At 38.5% G+C, this 17,752-nt stretch overlaps 2 protein-coding genes across 2 annotated transcripts; both read left to right on the top strand.

Moving 5' to 3' along the window:
* LOC109823143 (GDSL esterase/lipase At3g26430-like) lies at positions 4,995 to 10,334 on the top strand. The gene is given in 7 exon segments (XM_020389428.1): positions 4,995 to 6,658; positions 6,750 to 6,956; positions 7,045 to 7,061; positions 7,239 to 7,400; positions 8,698 to 8,968; positions 9,906 to 9,964; positions 9,966 to 10,334. Coding segments are annotated over 7 exon segments (1,227 nt in total). The 5' UTR covers positions 4,995 to 6,390; the 3' UTR covers positions 10,209 to 10,334.
* Positions 11,103 to 15,080, top strand: LOC109823650. Its single transcript, XM_020389960.1, has 3 exons — positions 11,103 to 11,455; positions 14,527 to 14,548; positions 14,739 to 15,080. The coding sequence occupies exons 1-3, from the start codon at positions 11,118 to 11,120 to the stop codon at positions 14,742 to 14,744; spliced, it is 366 nt and encodes a 121-aa protein (XP_020245549.1). The 5' UTR covers positions 11,103 to 11,117; the 3' UTR covers positions 14,745 to 15,080.

Genomic DNA, 17,752 nt, shown 5'->3' with positions numbered 1-17,752 from the left:
GACTATCGATGCTAGAGGCATGATGACGCCTGCGAAGCATTAAATGTGACGTCGAAGTGTTGCCAGCGGGGGAGGCTCGAGGTTGAAGTCGTCCTTTGGTTTGGCCAAGAAGTAACATCTTTCGAGTAGACCTCACAATATGTCGAATATCTGGTCGAGTGGGCTCGTAGCAAGTCATCTTCGACAAGAGGACTGATAAGCACCACCATTTGAGTCAACCTAAGGAGATGTCGACTCGGCGAGTCAGCTAAGTCGGGATCCTTGGTGGTCCTGACCGTCAATTTGATTTGAACGGTGCATGTAGTGGGGACACATGTCCGTTGCTGGCCAAGGGCAATACTTTGACGACTGAAAACACCATAACAATGTCAAAACACTTTACTATTAACCAGAACTCTAAAAGTTATGATGACAATTGAGTGTCATAATTTTATATTCTAATATATTTATTTATTTATTGATAAGAACAATGGATCAAAGATATTTGTTTGAATTGAATTCAGAGATGTCGAAGTTCTTGGACCACACGTGATGGAGCGCATCGATAACTAAAAATAAAATATTATTGTGTAACGTTTTAACACAACACGAAAGACAATAACAATTACGTCATGATCTTGATCATATAATCATATGATATAAGTTAAAAGTAGACCTAATTCATAAACAATACGCTAATAATTTTTTTCATATATATTATTATTATTATTTACAGGTCCTCGCGGCTCTACCTTTACCAACACCTATAGTTTTATGATTGTAGTTTCACCAAAAATTGTGAACACATGAAACAGAAAGCAAGGCATGCTATTCCTTTCAAATCATTGAAATAGCTATCGGACCCTCCAATTATACGTTAATTCCTCTAATTGCTATAGGTATTAGGCCCTCAAATCAAGTTATACGTTAGTCCCTCAAATCATTGATATAGGTATTAGGCCTGCAAAGTCTTTGTTGTTTCAAGTTAATTCCTCTAATTGCTACTTTTATTTTCAATTTGAGAGGACTAAATGCAAAAAAAAAATTAAAGTGGAGGACCTAATAGAAGTTTTCATGATTTCAGGAACAATTTCAACGATTTGAGGGGCCAAAACAAAATATGAGTAAGGGGCTAACAACGAGAAAATCCTAATTATTTATTGGAAAAAATGCTTCCAACCCCCAAAACGAAAAAAAATGTGCTTCCCCCTCCCAAAACTTTTTCAATGGGTGCTTTGCCTCCAAAAGTAAACTTTGTGTTCTCTGAGCCCCTAAAACACAAAACCCAAAAGATTTAAATTCGTGAAGACCATAATACCCTCCATGGCTATCTCTTCCTTTCTCTCCAAACCTAGCGACCGCAACCTCCTCTCCTCCTCCTCCTTCCATGGCCTCAAGCTCTCCTCCGCCTTCAAAACTCAATCTTTCTCTTCCCCATCATCGTCATCCTCCACCCCCCAAATCTCCGCCTCTTACGACCTCTCCTCCCTCCGCTTCCGCCCCATCAAAGAATCCAGTGGCGCCTGGCTCGGTGGCCAGCTCTTCTCCGTCATGGTCGTCCGCTAGCCCGCACACCTCTTCCTCGACGAGCTCGAGGTACCCTACAACGAGCAGGAGGATTACGTCGTCATCAAGCACGCCGCCCTCTTCACCTCTACCATCATGAGCAAGCTGCTGATGCAGCCCAACGTGAAGCTGTTCAACATGGTGGCGACAGAGGATTTGATAATTAAGAATGGGAGGGTCGGGGGTCGTGATAAACTAGGCGTTGGTGTCGATGAACCACGACACCCAGTCGTGCATGGATCCGAACGTTATGGAGGCCAAGGTCATGGTGAGCTCTTGTGGGCATGATGGGCCTTTTGGAGGCACCGGGGTTAAGAGGCTGAGGAGCGCTGGGATGATCGACACTGTGTCCGGGATGAAGGCGCTCGATATGTTAAGGTTACGATTGTTAATGTTACGCGTTGGTTGTTAAGGTTACAGTTTGGTTGTTAATGTTACGGTTTGGTTGTTAAGGTTACAGTTTGGTTGTGAATGTTACGCGTTGGTTGTTAAGGTTACGGGTTGACTGTTAAGTTACGGGCTCGTAACCTTAACAACTAACGCGTAATAGGTGAATTCTCGTAAACAACAATATTAGGCAATTGAAGAGCTAAAAAAATAAAAAAAACGAATATTATAAAAATATTTTTAGAATTCATAGACTTCACAACCAAAGTGTAACCTTCACAACCAAAGTGTAACCTTCACAACAAACCTGTAAGTTTAACAACTAAACCGTAACATTAACAACCAACCCGTAACCTTCACAACAAATACGTAACCTTCACAACCAATGCTTAACCTTAACAACAAACGCGTAACCTTAACAACCAACATGTAACATTACCAATTAACCCGTAACCTTCACAGCCAAAGCATAACCATAACAACGAATATTCTAAAAATATAATTAGAATTTAAAGAGCCCAACCATCAAAGACCCTTAAATATATATCGTGGTTGTAGGGGTTTGAAACCCTAACCTCTTGTCCAACCTCCCAAACTTTACTATAGGCCAATTGGCCCAAAGTATTTATGTCACTCAAAACATATATACATATATATCCCAACTTGTAACCTTCATAACTACCAAGTAAGCTTAACAACTAACCCGTGTTTGCGTCGAAAATTGCTGTTTTCATTGCTATCGAATCTATTACAACTTTAGTCATTACAATAAACTGTAAAGGCTTATCAAACCCGTTGATGGCTGAGAATTTGCCAAAAATTCTATAAATGCGAGTCATTGATGTATCAACTTTATTAGTTGGTCTCATGATTTGAACATCCAACAAACTGGCGACCACAGTGGGAGGTTAGAGATGATCTTACCTTTTACAGGCTTGATCGTTCAAACAAGAAGGAGCACGAATTTCAGACCCACTCTCACCCTAGCTCCTGTGAAATTCGTGGCTCCCTTCAGATCTGATTTTATGAGGGTGCTAGGGGTGTATTTATAGGCTTTAGATGTCGTGTTTGTGGATAGGAATGACGTGTTTGTGGATAGGATCAAAGAACAACCGTTATTATCCGTTTAGGTGGGTTTTCGGTTGTGTAACAACTTCCACATGTTTAAAGATAACCCCACATGTTTATGGATGACCCCAAGGAGTTCTAGAAGCCAATCTTATCAGAAAACACGTCGGGAGCTGACATGGGCTCGAGTCACTTCGACTGTCTCGCACATGTCCGAGACAGCTTGGACTATCTCGGGTATTTTAGTCTTAACTCTTTCATATGACCTCCGATTGAGGTGATTCAAGATGTTTTGGAAAGATAACAAAGAGACCTACAACTTTAATGTTTTAAGATTCTTCATATTAGAACCACATCATCGCCAAAATCTCTATTTTCTCCGAGACACAGATTGTGTCTCGCTGGCGTAAAACGGCCTGAATGGTCTTGGGTATTTTGATTATAACTCTATCGTCCGATCTCAGAATGAGGTGATCTAAGATGTGTTAGAAAGCTGACGAAGAGACCTACAACTTTAATGTTTTGAACTTTTTTAGATTCAAATCATATCATGGTCTAAATGCCTCTTACTTTTACGGGCCACTTTGAGGTGTTCGACACTTTGTGACTTCTCCGAACTTGTATTGCGCATTTCGTCATTCCGTTGACTTGTACACTCCAATGACTCACTTTATATATTCGTTATCTTTCATGGGGCCAGATAATCCTTTCATGACTTGGATGATGACGCTTATCGTCTGTATTTCGCCTCGAGGGCGTACGGGAACTCATAGGCAAATTTTGACGCCTACAACCCGTAACCTTAACAACTGACCTATAACATTAACAATCGACCCGCAACCTTAACACCCGTAACCTTAACAACCAACGCTTAACCTTCACAACCCATAACCTTAACAACTGACTCTAACCTTAACAACCAAGCCTAATCTTAACAACCTACCCTCTCCCCCTCATGGCTTCAACCCATAACCTTAACTAGCAACCCGTAATCTTCACAACCAATGCGTAAACCAAGACCTCAAGTTGAAGCCATGAGGGGGGAGAGATGTTGAGCAAAGACCACCACAGATCAATTTTACTCACACAAAAGTTGCCTACTATATTATACATTGCTATATATGTTTCTGAATCTTACAAAAAATCAGTAAGAAAAAGGAAAATTACCCAACAATTAACCCTTCAAAAAACAAAAAACAAGATTAAAATCACTAACATGACCCACTTCCTTCTTCCACCTCCTCAATCCCTTCAAATGCTTCAATTCACACAATCTTTTACCTGAAAATTCTTCTTGCACTCATCAACTAGCCCCTTAAGCTGTCCATCAAACCGATTCACCATATCCCTCCTCCCAGTCACCAAACAAACAGTGAGAAACCTCGCCAAAAACCTCATCCCCAATTCCTGTTGCCCTTGCCCTAACCCTAATCTCTCCCCTCTAAAGTACTCCAAACTCAAGATCGCCTCGTAGAACACAAGCTCCTCTGACGAAATCGACGGTGAGGGGATTGACGGAGCTTCGACGGCAGCGACGGCGGCGGAAGCGGGGATTGACGAAGGTCGAGCTTCTCCGTTGGGATTGACGGAGGAAACTCTTTCAAAACATAACAGATATAAAAGAGAGAGATAAGGATATTATGGTCTTCACGAATTTAAATCTCTTTGGTTTTGTGTTTTGGGCTCAGAGAATACAAAATTTACTTTTGAGGCAAAACACCCGTTGAAAAAGTCTTCAGATAGGGAAACACGTTTTCTTTCGTTTTGGGGTCTGGAAGCATTTTTCCCTTACTTATTTGTTTATATACTTACAAAGCTCACTTGTAAGCTAATAAGTCCAATACGAAAAGCTTCGACCCTAAAAAATCCCTCATGATTTCCAATTGGGAGGAAGATTGAAGATCGAGATTTTGGGGATTTTCGATCGTAAAGCAATCGCCTTTGATGAAGGGATCAACAGTAGCAGCTATCGCTGAGGATCCGCAATTGTAAACCCTAAACCCCCTATAACTGTTAGTTGATTAATTGAATCATTTTTATGCCCTTTTTTCCTATTATTTTAACTATTTGATACCGTAAAGTGTGAAAAATTTTATGTTAATTTTGTTCAAGAGTATCGAAATAGAAAAGTGAATAAGAAGCAAATATATTTTCCTACCAAATTTCCCTTCTTTTTTTATGAGTTTTTTTAGGCGAAATGAGGAACAAAGTTATGGGTTTAGGTATCAAATTGTCATATTAAGGTCAATTTGAAAACTTTTTGGGTATCACATTGTCAAAATAGAATAGAAATTTTCAAATGTGGAAGTTGATGAGGGTGAAACTTTTAGGGTATCAAAGTGCAAATAGCCTCTTACTTAATGATGTATTTTAGTTTTTTTTGTTAGGACTTAGTCTTATTTCGTCATTCAGATTTTGTATGTAATTTGTGATAAAGTTTGAAAAATCCCCCCACACGAATTACTAGAATTGAAAAATCTTTCAAATTTTTATTACTTATCAAAAGCCTCCTTTTACTAACATTGTTGACAAAATTCTGTAAAATAATCCATATACCTGATACCAACTTTTCTGAACTATTAGTCCAAAATTTTCTTTTATATAAGTTATATAATTATCTCTGTACAACGTGTAGAATTTTGTAGTGTGAATTCTAATAACTGTGTGATTGAAATCGGAGGCTTGAATTTTTAAAATAGTTGATTAAATAATTTTGAAGTGTATTCTTTTTTGTTGCTCCTTATTAAAGATCTTGAAAATTGAATTTCAAGGTAGGAAGATAAGACATAATCAAGAGGAGGAGAAAAAAGAAGAATATTGAGATAGGATTAAAATTCTAAATTTATGTTGAAATTGAATGACATTTTAAACATAACTGTAAATGGTAAAAAAAATTGTGAAAGATAAGGTTATTTTCATCAAAAAAAAGTAATAAGATACATTATTAAAGGGATGAGGGAGTCACTATGATTCAACCATATAAATCTGGGGGGCTTGTTCATCAATTAATAAATACGAGTTTTTCTTTTTAGTTCTATTGTTTACTTTATGCTAGTTTTAAGGTAAATTATTGCTCTTGATTATGTTCTAATGAAAATAGGAGATCAATATTAAGGAACCTCAGGTGACAGTCGCTTGATGTTTTTTAAACGGAAGTTTGAACAGTTTTGGTAAATTTGAACATGATGATATTAAAAAAAAAATGGTTGAAGACCTAAGGTACTAATGTTGGATCAAAATTCTGTCCATTTTGGTGGTAAGGTCCAGTTACCCTGATACGTTAATGTGCGAGTAACTCAGAAAAATGTATGACTAGGTAACCATTCCATGATATTGCCAAATATGTTCATGAACCAAGTTTTGAACTTATGCCTATCTATTAGCTAACTCATGGATATACCTCTCTCTTATTTGCTCCCTCTCAATTTTGCTATCAAGATGAAGCTTCTCCATCTTCTTCTTCTTCTTCCTCCTCTCGTAATCTTGGTATCATCGTCACCTTGCTATTTCTCATCTGTTTTCAATTTCGGGGATTCAAACTCAGACACTGGCGAGTACTCAGCTGCATTTGATCCCGTTCCTCCGCCTTATGGCGAGACATTCTTTGGCATGCCTGCAGGAAGATATTCAGATGGTCGGCTCATTATCGATTTCATCGGTATCTATATATTAGTGTTTGAACATGTACTAGTTTGTTACAATATTTCTATCTACCTAATTATATCCTAAAAGTGTTTTTTATATGCCAGTGAAGAGCTTGGGATTGCCTTATCTCAGCTCATATCTTGACTCATTAGGCACCAATTTTAGCCATGGAGCTAACTTTGCGACTGCATCATCAACCATTATCGACGAGAATGTGCCATTGTCGCAGGGTGGATGCCCCTTGTCCTCCGGTGTGCAACTCAAAGAGTTCCTGCAGTTCAAGTCGAGGTCGCAGTTAGTCTACAGTCGAGGTAAGTGGAACATTTTCTCAACCAGGATCATATACTCTTTAATTGATGATTATCATTTGTTTTGAATGAAAAGTATGAAGAATTGTAGCTTTTGCAACAATAATAGTTATATTAAAAATGAATTATAACCATTTAGATAATATTTGATGATTTATTATTAATGAAATTATCTCTTTACTGTCAAAGTCGTGATCCAAACTCCTTGTGGTTGCACCTAGTGTGCTACTACTGTCTTTAGCATGTAATTAGCATTTTTTTTTCTTTGGGGGGCATAATATGTAGGTGGGCGTTTTCAAAGAATTGATGCCCAAGGAAGAATACTTTTCTCAAGCTCTATATACGATAGACATCGGACAGAATGATCTGAATGCTTGCTGTTTGCAGAACAAGTGTGGAGAGGACCTCATACCAAATGCAAAGATGGTGTTTTCAAGAGCAGTCAAGGTGACACTGAACAGTGTGTGATACTTGTTTCTATATAAAAGAATTTATTGATCCATAATTAATATATGGCGGATAATCAATATATAAAAGCTCTATACACCATAGAGTGCTGCGGAATTCCACCTTTATGGGTGTTATCAAGGTCAATCACAATTAGGAAAGCAAACAGACTTCAGAGGTACCATTGTTTCCAGATTTTCTTTTTTCTTCTTTGGATGAGGATATGGATATACGATTCAGTTCGATGTAGATAGTAATCAGAAACAAGTTAAGATTTTAATCAGATTCAAATATTTAGCAAAAATTACCTGATACGTCGAATAAGATTCAAAATATGGAGAAAGAAGAATGCCTTACTGTTAATTTGTTTTTGTGTGAATATGTTAAAATATCTAAAGTAGTGTGATATTAACTTTTCTAATCAAGACATCTCATGATGCAACATTTTGTGAACAAATATATACATGCTGGACAAACTCAGCATAGGTGAGTGGAGTGTATTCTTTTGACCAATATCATATGCATATCCATTTTAAACATATATCCAAAATCAATATCCCCAACCAGAAAATGAATAAAATTAGAACCGGATGGATGTACGTATTTTTACTCTAATCACAATTTTAAAAACTCTATGAATATATATTAACATTCAGCTGAAGCTGCCAAAGTTCTTAGAGTTTCTCCCAGTTCAGTTGTTTCTTGCTTTTATGCTAATGAATCTAAGTGGAAGGAAATCAGATACCAGATTGATATATCTATTTGATCGCTAGCGACACAACCCACATCATAGCTCTCTCCTTATTAGAATCGTTCATCATAATCAAAGTTTTCCTTCGATCCAAATTTTAAAAAGGTTTACTTGCAGATAAGACGCCCTGTAGGTTCTGCTAGTTCTATGTTGAAGACCACCCCCACCCCCCCACCCCCACCCCCCACCCCCCCGCCCCCAGAGCGGCCCCGCCCAAATAAAACCAAAACAAAAAAGTGGTTTTTTTTGTTGCTCTTTTCCCATAGAGACAGAAAATTTATTTTTTCCAACTTAGGCTAAACTGTCAAAAAATTACTAAGAGAGGTCTATCATCATCAATAGAGCTACAGAACTGTGTGTGTGTGTGGGGGGGGGGGTCTATCGCACCATAGTAGATGAGGTCTGTTTGCAATTATCCCTTTTGAAAAATCTATAAATCAAACAAATTTGCTGGCTTGAACCCTTGAAGTTCTTAAATGTATAATTGCTTACAGTTCAATTTTTTGATTCTTTCTTTTATAGTAATAGAGTGATATTGGTGCACAGAATATATATGAAAAGGGTGGAAGAAATTTCTGGATCCATAACACAGGTCCCCTCGGCTGTCTTCCATTATTTCTACATCAGTTGAAGCTCAATGACGAGGAGTTAGACTCAGCAGGGTGTGGAATTCGATGCAACAAACTGGCACAAAGATTCAACACAATGCTCAATGAGACGGTGGTTGAGCTCAGGAGAGAGCTCCCTCTTGCTGCCATCACTTTTGTTGATATCTACTCTGTCAAGTACTTGCTTATAAGCCAGGCTCAAAAGTATGGTAAGTTGCATCAGCTTTGTCCTCCAGCTTTGTAACCTGAGGTTTTACTCCAGGAGATGTTTAACGTCAAATTAGAATAATGTCACAACTGAATTTAACTAGTGGACATGGAATGAGAAACGCTCAACGATAAAAGCACAGGTTCAGCCAAACATAAGGAAAATTCACTAATCAAAGACATTAGTGAGCGTAACCTAACGGTCCTCACTCATCCAAACCCTACAAATATCATGTAACAAATTGAGTGTTCATAAATTTTCTCTATTTCTAATACTATATGTTACGTGGGTACTTCTATCTGAAGTCGTGCCCGTACCGACATGGCCCATGCGCATACCAACACTTGCTTGGACACTCCTTGAATATATACATACACTTTTGGGGCATGTATACAGTTATATGATACATGATAATTCAGAACACTCGGCATGCACGTCCTTGACATATATCCTACCCTTCACAATCCACCTCCTAAACCTCGGTGGACAGCGGTTGGGTTTGTTTCGGTCCATGCCCATTTCAAAACTATGATTTTCAAGGGTGTTTGGATAACTAGTTCAAAAACGTTGTTTTTATAATTTATAATGCATAATGAAAGAAACATAAGAATGTTATAGGAATATTATTTCTCATGACATGGGATGAAAAAACAACTTATTAATTTCAATAGATATATAGCCGTGTCCATGTGTTCTCTCTTCAACAAACTTGCCATGTCTTCTACCTGTATCCGTACTAGTACATGTACCAATACTCCTTTCCATGTAACATAGTAAGATGTCTCTTTTCTCACAAAAAACTCCTTTACCATGTATCAAAATCTCTCAATTTTCACTTTGACCTAGGGAAATAGTTAGGTTAAAATTTTTCTTTTCGTTCTGAAGTACTGTTGAATTACTTGGACCTCCCCCCCCCCCCCCCGCCAAAATGCATTCAGGTTTTGAGCAGCGCCTCTCGCAGCTTGTTGCGGATTACGGTGGTGGAGATTACAACAGTGCATTTCAATGTGATATGTGGAAGCACGTGCCTATGTCAACGGTCACAGCGAGTTTTGCTTGGAAAATCGTGCAAGTATCCATCGGAGAGGATTAGTTGGGATGGAATTCATTACACCGAAGCTGCTAACAAATGGGTTTTTGATCAGATATCTGGTGGGAAATTCTCTGATCCTCCAAACTCTTTGAATTTAGCATGCTATCAGGTGGCTAGTGATTTGAATGGTTCAAGATCTTTTATGTAATTATGTTGAGCAAGAACTTTTATGCTTGAACTGTATTCATAGATAATGCGGGCGAAATGTTAACTGTTCGGATCATCCGCGGCAGATTATGGGTTGTCGTTGAATACGAGTTCTCATTAGATTGAATATGCAGACTGTGAAGAATGGATTGGGTTCGTTTTAATTTAACAGGTAATCAGATAATACCCTCAAGTGAAAAATAAGCCTGCAGATTGTGTGCTCATTACTTTGGGTTTTTATGGTATTGAACATCTAGGTAATAATATCCATGGAAGATGGACCTAAAGATCCCAACATTTTCGGAGGTCTTTTCTAATTTTCAGAGGTTAGAAGAGTTTTTTTGCGAACTCAGTCCCAAATTTACCTTTTATTTATGGGTTTAATTTAGAAAACCCCCTTAACTATGGGGGTGTCTTAGAAAAACACCTGTCAACTATTTTAGTTAGAAGAAACTCCCCTTAAGTTTGGAGCTGTTGTAGTTAATTCCTCTCAACTTTGAAAAGGTGATTTTTGAATCTCCACATAGTTATGTGGAGCTGTTGTAGTTCTTGCCTCTCAACTTAGAAAATGTGATTTAAATCACCTCAACTTTGTGGTATCTTACAAAATCCCCATGATCCTTTTATTCATTTCTCAACAAATCCCCTACCTCATTAATTAAAAACGTGAAATGATCGAAATACTCTTTTTAGAAGAAAAGTAAAAAAGACATGTACATTTGAGTGACAAAGAAATTCTCAACCGGTAAAAGAGCTTTTTTTTAATTAATATTTTGGTTTTTCCAAGTCACGCATTGGGTTGTTTTTCACGACGTGGGGGGTTAAATGAGAAAAGTTGAGAGAGCTAAATTAAAACTTCGAAGTCAACGGAGGTTATCTGAGGGGGTTTTACTAGAGTTAAAATAGCTGAATGGGGCTTTCTGAGCCACCCACAAAGTTGAGGGATTTTTTTCTAAATTTAACCCTTTTCCTTGTTCCATCTCCACCGAAGTCCAGAAACATAAAGATCCCAACTTTGACGGAGACGAAGAAAGAGAATCAAAATGGGGAAGCCACTGCGCCAACGGGAGAGTTCTTCAGGAGGAGAGACGAGTGGAGGAAGCACCCATCCGCTCACCAGCAACCTCGCCCATGCGACGCCGGGCTCGGCATCGCCCTCGTCGCCTTCGGCTCTACCTCGTCGCGAGGCCGCCTACAACCGCATGAACCCTCAGATCCCGTTCCAACCACTGAGGATCGAAATCCCTCGTAAAGCTTCGAGCTTGACCCTCCTAAATCTGCTAATTCTCTTGGGAGATTAGGGTTTTAGTGTTGCGGGGGGGGGGGAGGGGGGGGGGTTGATTTGTGGTTTGGGACTTCGTGAAGAACTAGGGTTTTGATTGGTTCCTTGCTGAGACACTGAAATTGGACGGAATGGGTTGAATTTCTCACCCCGTTTTGATCAAATTTAGACTACTGTTTTGGCTGAGGGATTAGGTTTGTGATGGATTCTCACACAAACAGAATTTTTATGCTGATATATGCTTATTTATTCAATTTGGTGTTGTTTGATTGAGTTTTTCTCTTGGATGGTGTATGGAATCAGTGTGTATGCGCACTTAGTGCGGATTTTACTGTTAATTCCTACGTGGAGTTTTAATAAAAAAAATAGAATGTTGAGGGACAGTGCTGAGTATTTGTCTGACTATTTGGTTCAATTGAAAAGATCATTTAAGACGAAGATATACATGTATGATGTGCTTATATTAGAGATTGCTCACGTTGAGGATAAAACGAGAGAGAATCGATTAAGGTGGTTTGGTCATGTACAACAAAGACCTCTTAATGTACCGGCTAGGAAAAATGATAATATTACACCTCGTTTGGTACGCGGAAATAGAGTCAAGTGAGAAAAAAAAATGGGAATGGGATGCTAATTCTCATTCTCATGTTTGGGCGCGTTTAGAGAATGAAACGACAATATCAATGTTATTCTCATTTCCACGTTTGGTATCATTTATTCACAAGTGAGAATAAAATTTAGTTTTCTAATAATGCCCTTACCAAAACACAATTTTAACAACATTAAAATATTTTAAAAATGACTAAATCATTCATTTTTTGAGAAAAATAAGTTTTATAGAAATGATATTTTTTTCACTCTCCTAGTAATTGCTAAACATTGTCTTTTATTAGTTATTGAAATAAGCTTGCAGTAACCAATTCTTAAGAGGATATTTGTTCAATTTTTTGCTAATCATGTAGTAATTAGTCAGGGATGGTTTATAGAGAGAATTGAAAAATTGTTTGTCTCGTGAACATGTTTGGCACGTTTTGAACTTATGAAGTTGTCTTAAGAGGAGATTTATTAAAAATTTTGCTAATCATTCAATAATTAGCTAGAGATGCTCTATTGACAAAATTGAAGAATTGTTTCCAAGTAATCTAACACCAAATATCAAAGATTAAATATTAGCTAACCTAATCGCCAATAGATTACCTAACCGAGTTGCCAAAAGATAAAAAATTCTATTAGGTAAAAATTAGCCACGCATATAAATTTAAAAAAGAAATAATGGTTACCTTACCAAGTGGCATCGAGGCGAAGACGAGATTTTTTCTTCTGCAGATGTGATGTGGAACTAGGGCAAGGTCAAACAAGTATTTTAATATTTTATATCTATTTATATATTTGTACGAGCAGCTAATAATATTTTTTTATAAAAATAATTTTTCATATGGGAATTTATATCTATTTGTATCTTTTAAGGAGGGTATAATCGGAAATTATTTGATTATTTTTATTCCCACTTAAGTGGAATATCAATTCCTTGTTAAATTGTTGCGAATGACAATTCCTACATAAAGTGGGAATTGATAAGAAGTGGGGATAGCAATTCTAGCATCTAAAGATACATCGTGTTTGGTAGGCATGAATAATGAGTTGGAATTGCATTTCATTCTCACTCATTCCCGCATACCAAACGAGGCGTTATAGTTAATGGTTCAAAGAGATCTAGAAGTAGAATTAAAAGAACTTGGTTAGAAACAATTAAGAAGGATATGATTATACCGCAAATATTTGGGATAACGGTTTTGTTACTGTTGTTGTTGTTGTTGTGCTTACATTAAACTATCTAAGATAGCATTCACATGTTCAATCTATTTGCATATTAAATATTTGTTTATACAACTAATCGCTTATGTTTTATGGTAATGTATAACCCACAATAGATTTTATGTTTTGGTTCCCTTACATACTCTGTTTCCGTATTTATCTCAATAGATCAGGGTTCCAAATTGAATTTAAAAAAAAATCAGTTTATGGATTTATGCACATTATAAATGAATTGTTTTGATATATGAATTTTAATGTTTTTAAAAGAATTAAATTCTTTAATCGAATGAAATTCTGTACTTAAAACAAATAACTTTGCAATCATAAACTACATAAATATCAAACCAAATACATATCTTTTATCTTCAGCGTTCAAACAAAATTTACACTGATTATATCCAGAGGAGAAAATTAGAATTGATACACTGTGAAAATATGCATCCCAATATTTAAATTGATTGGTTCATTTCTATAGACCTAGCCGAGAGCCAGAGGTAAGAGGAGTTTAAGTGAAATATGATAATTGGGTCTTATTTTTATCATGTTAAGACTTTAACAATTTGGTTATTTTGTTGGTGTAAGTTCACTATGGCGAACCCGATAACCGAGTCAAAACCTGACAAGATCATGATTTTCTACTTGAACCAAATCTGACCTAAACTAGGAACTGGTATTTTGGTCCAAATTCGAAAGACCCATGTCCTCGTTCACTTGATTTCTGCTCACCCATACTTTAAGGCATAGAAAATGTTGGTTTATATGATCATTAACAATACAACTATTGGATGTTGTGAACTATGAAAAATCTTGAATACTTAAAACTATAACTTAAAAACCAAGATATTACCCAAAAATTTTGAAAATATGTAAAATTAAAAAATAAAATTAAAAATTAAAATAAAAAAACTAAAATTGGAGAGTGATTCTGTGTTTAGAGTACGAGAAAAAATGGCATATTCTAAGTCTCTCTTAATGACAATGTTTAAGTTTTTCTCCTAAAAGTTTTTTGTACCTTGGTTAGAGCCAATTTTAATCAAGTTAAGGTTTGTTGTTGTTTTGATCTAATATTCTATAAAATTTAGCTAATATCTTTAGTATTCTAAATCATTTTCTTAATTATTAACATTATTATACGAGAGTTAATATTTATTTTAAGTTCTTAGTTATAGAAAATCATGGAGTTTACCCTTTTAACTATGTTCTTTGCACACTTCCTGTTGTAGTTGAAGCAGCTGAACCTCAGGGTAACACACCACTGCATCCTTTTTCCCTGACTATGCAAGTATGCATATTTCGTTCCTCTTCAATCTTCTGTCATCTCATATCATCAAGCGTGCTGCCCGAGTTCTTCTGCTGATCTGTATTGTTAATTTTAGACTTTTAAACATTATAAAAGTGACGCTTGAATGATAATATGCTTGTTTTTGTTGGCAGGTGTAGCTGAAAGAGTACATACTCTTTTTGCGAGTATTGTTCTCTCGGTTGTTCCCTAAAAAGAGCATGTTTCTTGGATCTCACCTGCTTGGGTTGCAGATGTAGTTTGTATGAATAGATTGTGGCCTAATCAAGTTTGTGCGCAAAATTAAGCATAATTGCCTAACCAGGGGCATAATAATTAGCCTGAGACAAAGTGATTTTCTATTTATGCGAGCTGATCATTTTCATATTATCTAATACTTGAGCGTAGTCACAGCCATTGTGTACGTGTCCAGTTGAGTTATGTAAGACTCGTTAAGCGTCCTGATAATTTTCTGCTGTTTTATAGTTGTGCTATCAGAAGCTATGGAGATCTGCCTCTTTTTTTATCTGTTACAGTACCCCCCCCCCCCCCCCCCCCCCCTTCCCCCTACCCCACACACACACGCGCACACATCATCTCAAAATAATAATAATAATAATCACAACGAATTGGTTTTCACTTGAAAATTATTATATTGATGAGGATTTGGGACTAAGAAATTCTTGTTATTGTTATCTATGGTGTATGTGATTATTGTCAATATATTAACTTAAGTAGGTACTTAGCTTAATTATTCTACTAATGAATACTGTTTCATTTAAGAAAATGAAAGAAACAACAGAAATTATTAAATACCAGCAAAAGGCTAAAAGCAAATAAATTAATTATTAAATAAGGCCTTGGATTTTGTGAAATCATAAAGGATAGAACGGTATTATACTTGGTCAAACTTCGAGCACGTTTGGCAACAAGTCAACCTTATAAGCTAATGAAATGTGTTTGGCAACCAGCTTATAATGGTTTATAAGCCCAAAAAAGAGCTCCCCAAACCTAGCTTTCTTTCATGATTTAAAAGTTACTAAGTTTTACCAAGTAATTTATGGAATTTACCCCCTCAATATTTTTGATAATTCCAATGTGTGCTCAAATGTTCAAATTTGGAGCCATATACTTTTTTGTCATTTATTAACAATGATGGATTATAATCCATCAATTTACCAAACACTATGCAGCTTATAATTTATTTTTTGACCAAACACTTTGGCTTATAATTCATTTTGTGAATTATAAGCCACGTGGATTAGAAGCCAAGTTCTCAAGCATGCCCTTCATGGCTTATAAACCAACAAAAAAATAAGCTAGGGTGCCTAATATTTTTTTGGTGGCTTATAAGCCTATATAAGTCCTTCACCAAAACATCTCAAAGTGGCTTATAAGCTTCTATATTGTTTGTGAGGAGGATGTTTACACATCCAAATACTTCAAGAAACACACTCTCTAAGAAAGCTTCACAAAGTGTAAAAAATCCTAATCCAAATTTCCAAGCAAGAGATGGATCAAGTCACATTTCTTTCGAGCACAAGTTATAGTATAAACAAAAGCATCAAATTGCACATATCACGCGTATATACACGATACGAAGAGCTAAAATTCACTGACTACACGCTTCTCCCTCGAATTCTCCCATCCCTCGCCCATTTTCGACCGTCGTCAGAACTTGATGCCACGCCCGGGCACCGCAGTCTGCTCTTCTCCGCCTCACCCTCGCGCGCGATCCTCCGACTACCTCCACCCAAGTCTCCCCATTCCCTCGCAAATCCAAAGCCCAAATCACCCATTGCTCATCCACACCCCCACTCTTCAACATCAACAGCACGCGCAGGGCCCTCCCATCCCCCCTCTCTGTCGCATTCGAATCGCAGCACCTTGCTACCCTCCCCCTCCTCTGCTCCTCCTCCGTAACCCTCCCCTCCCTCTCGCGACCCAGTCATCAAAACCCCCTCCCCTCCTCCTCCCCTCCCTCCACAGCCCCCGTAAGGCCTCAAGCTATGCCACCACTCCTTCGGGGAAAACCTCTGGCTCAGGCACATCAACCCGCGCCCTCCAGAAACTCGTTGGGCGTCTCTCTCCGGACCACATATCGAACCCTCCGGGCTTTTGAAACCAGGTCCCGCGAGAGGCCTTGACCTCGTGGTTCAAAAAGGAGAGCGGTCATTTAACGTGTGCATGTCCTGTGATCAAAGTATTGTATTGTCGGAGTCGTAGAGAGCCGTAAACAGCATCCTAGTTGCTTCTAGCCTGCTCCGGTCGGCGGGTGTGCGAGAAGAGGTGGGAGCTTGGCGGGTCGACGAGCTCCAGGCTTCTCCAGCTCCGAGACCGCGGCTTTGAGCTCGCGCGCTTGCGGGTCTCGTAGACCCCATGGCGCCTCGCCGGAGGAGGCGGGCTTTGAGGTGAGCTGCTTGGACTTCTTGGCCTGCATGCGCTTCCTGCCACTTGGAGACGCCGCCCGCGGTAGGTGCGGGGCCCGGCCGCCCATGCGGATGGACGGGAGGGCGGCGGGGCCGGGGTGGGCCCACTGGGGTGGGCGGACAGAAGCAAGCCGGAGGAGGGGGAGCGGGTCAGGGTTAGGGAGGAGAGGGTTGGAGGGGAGGAGGAGGAGGTGGCTGTTCATCGTGCTGGGTCTTGATTTGGGGGTTGGAGAGAGGGGCGCGTGTTTTGAGGGAGTTGGGGATGGAGATTGAACCGGGCCCAATGCCCATTTGAGGACAGTTTTTTTTTTATTTTTATTTAAATTTCATAATGCTATGTCAATAATTCACCAAAGTGCTAATCCTCTCTTTCGAGTCCACACGTGTCTCGTGTCAGCACTAATCATTAGATCAGCATGTGCTAGCCAAGATGACTCGGATATCACGGACACTCGTCCCTTCACGAGTAAGGTCGAATCAAGACAAACTCTCACTCGACCTCATCATTTGGCCCAACCCCACTCACATAACGCACGCGAGGCGGGATCGATAACCTGCGAGGCCGACAAAAAAAGACAGTACATATCGTCCCACTTACAGAGCCGAATCGAGATGCTTTTTGTCCTCGAACTCCTCACCAATAGTTGGCCATCATCATCACATCTCATGCCATGAATCTCCATGACTCGTTACCTACCGTCAGCACCACGTCCTCTCAATCACCATCATGTCAAACTTAG

The sequence above is a fragment of the Asparagus officinalis genome, chromosome 9 (genome assembly GCF_001876935.1).
Source record: "Asparagus officinalis chromosome 9, Aspof.V1, whole genome shotgun sequence".
NCBI classification, from domain to species: domain Eukaryota; kingdom Viridiplantae; phylum Streptophyta; class Magnoliopsida; order Asparagales; family Asparagaceae; genus Asparagus; species Asparagus officinalis.
The sequence above is the reverse complement of the archived record's forward strand: the minus strand, read 5'-3'. Positions and strand labels throughout refer to the sequence as shown.

Bases quoted from the DNA above. Each gene is read 5' to 3' on its own strand.
- LOC109823650 (XM_020389960.1), top strand. From the start codon at position 11,118: ATGGGGCTTTCTGAGCCACCCACAAAGTTGAGGGATTTTTTTCTAAAT. The intron at 11,456-14,526 runs GTAAAGCTTCGA...CTTCCTGTTGTA, and splicing joins ACTGAGGATCGAAATCCCTC to GTTGAAGCAGCTGAACCTCA.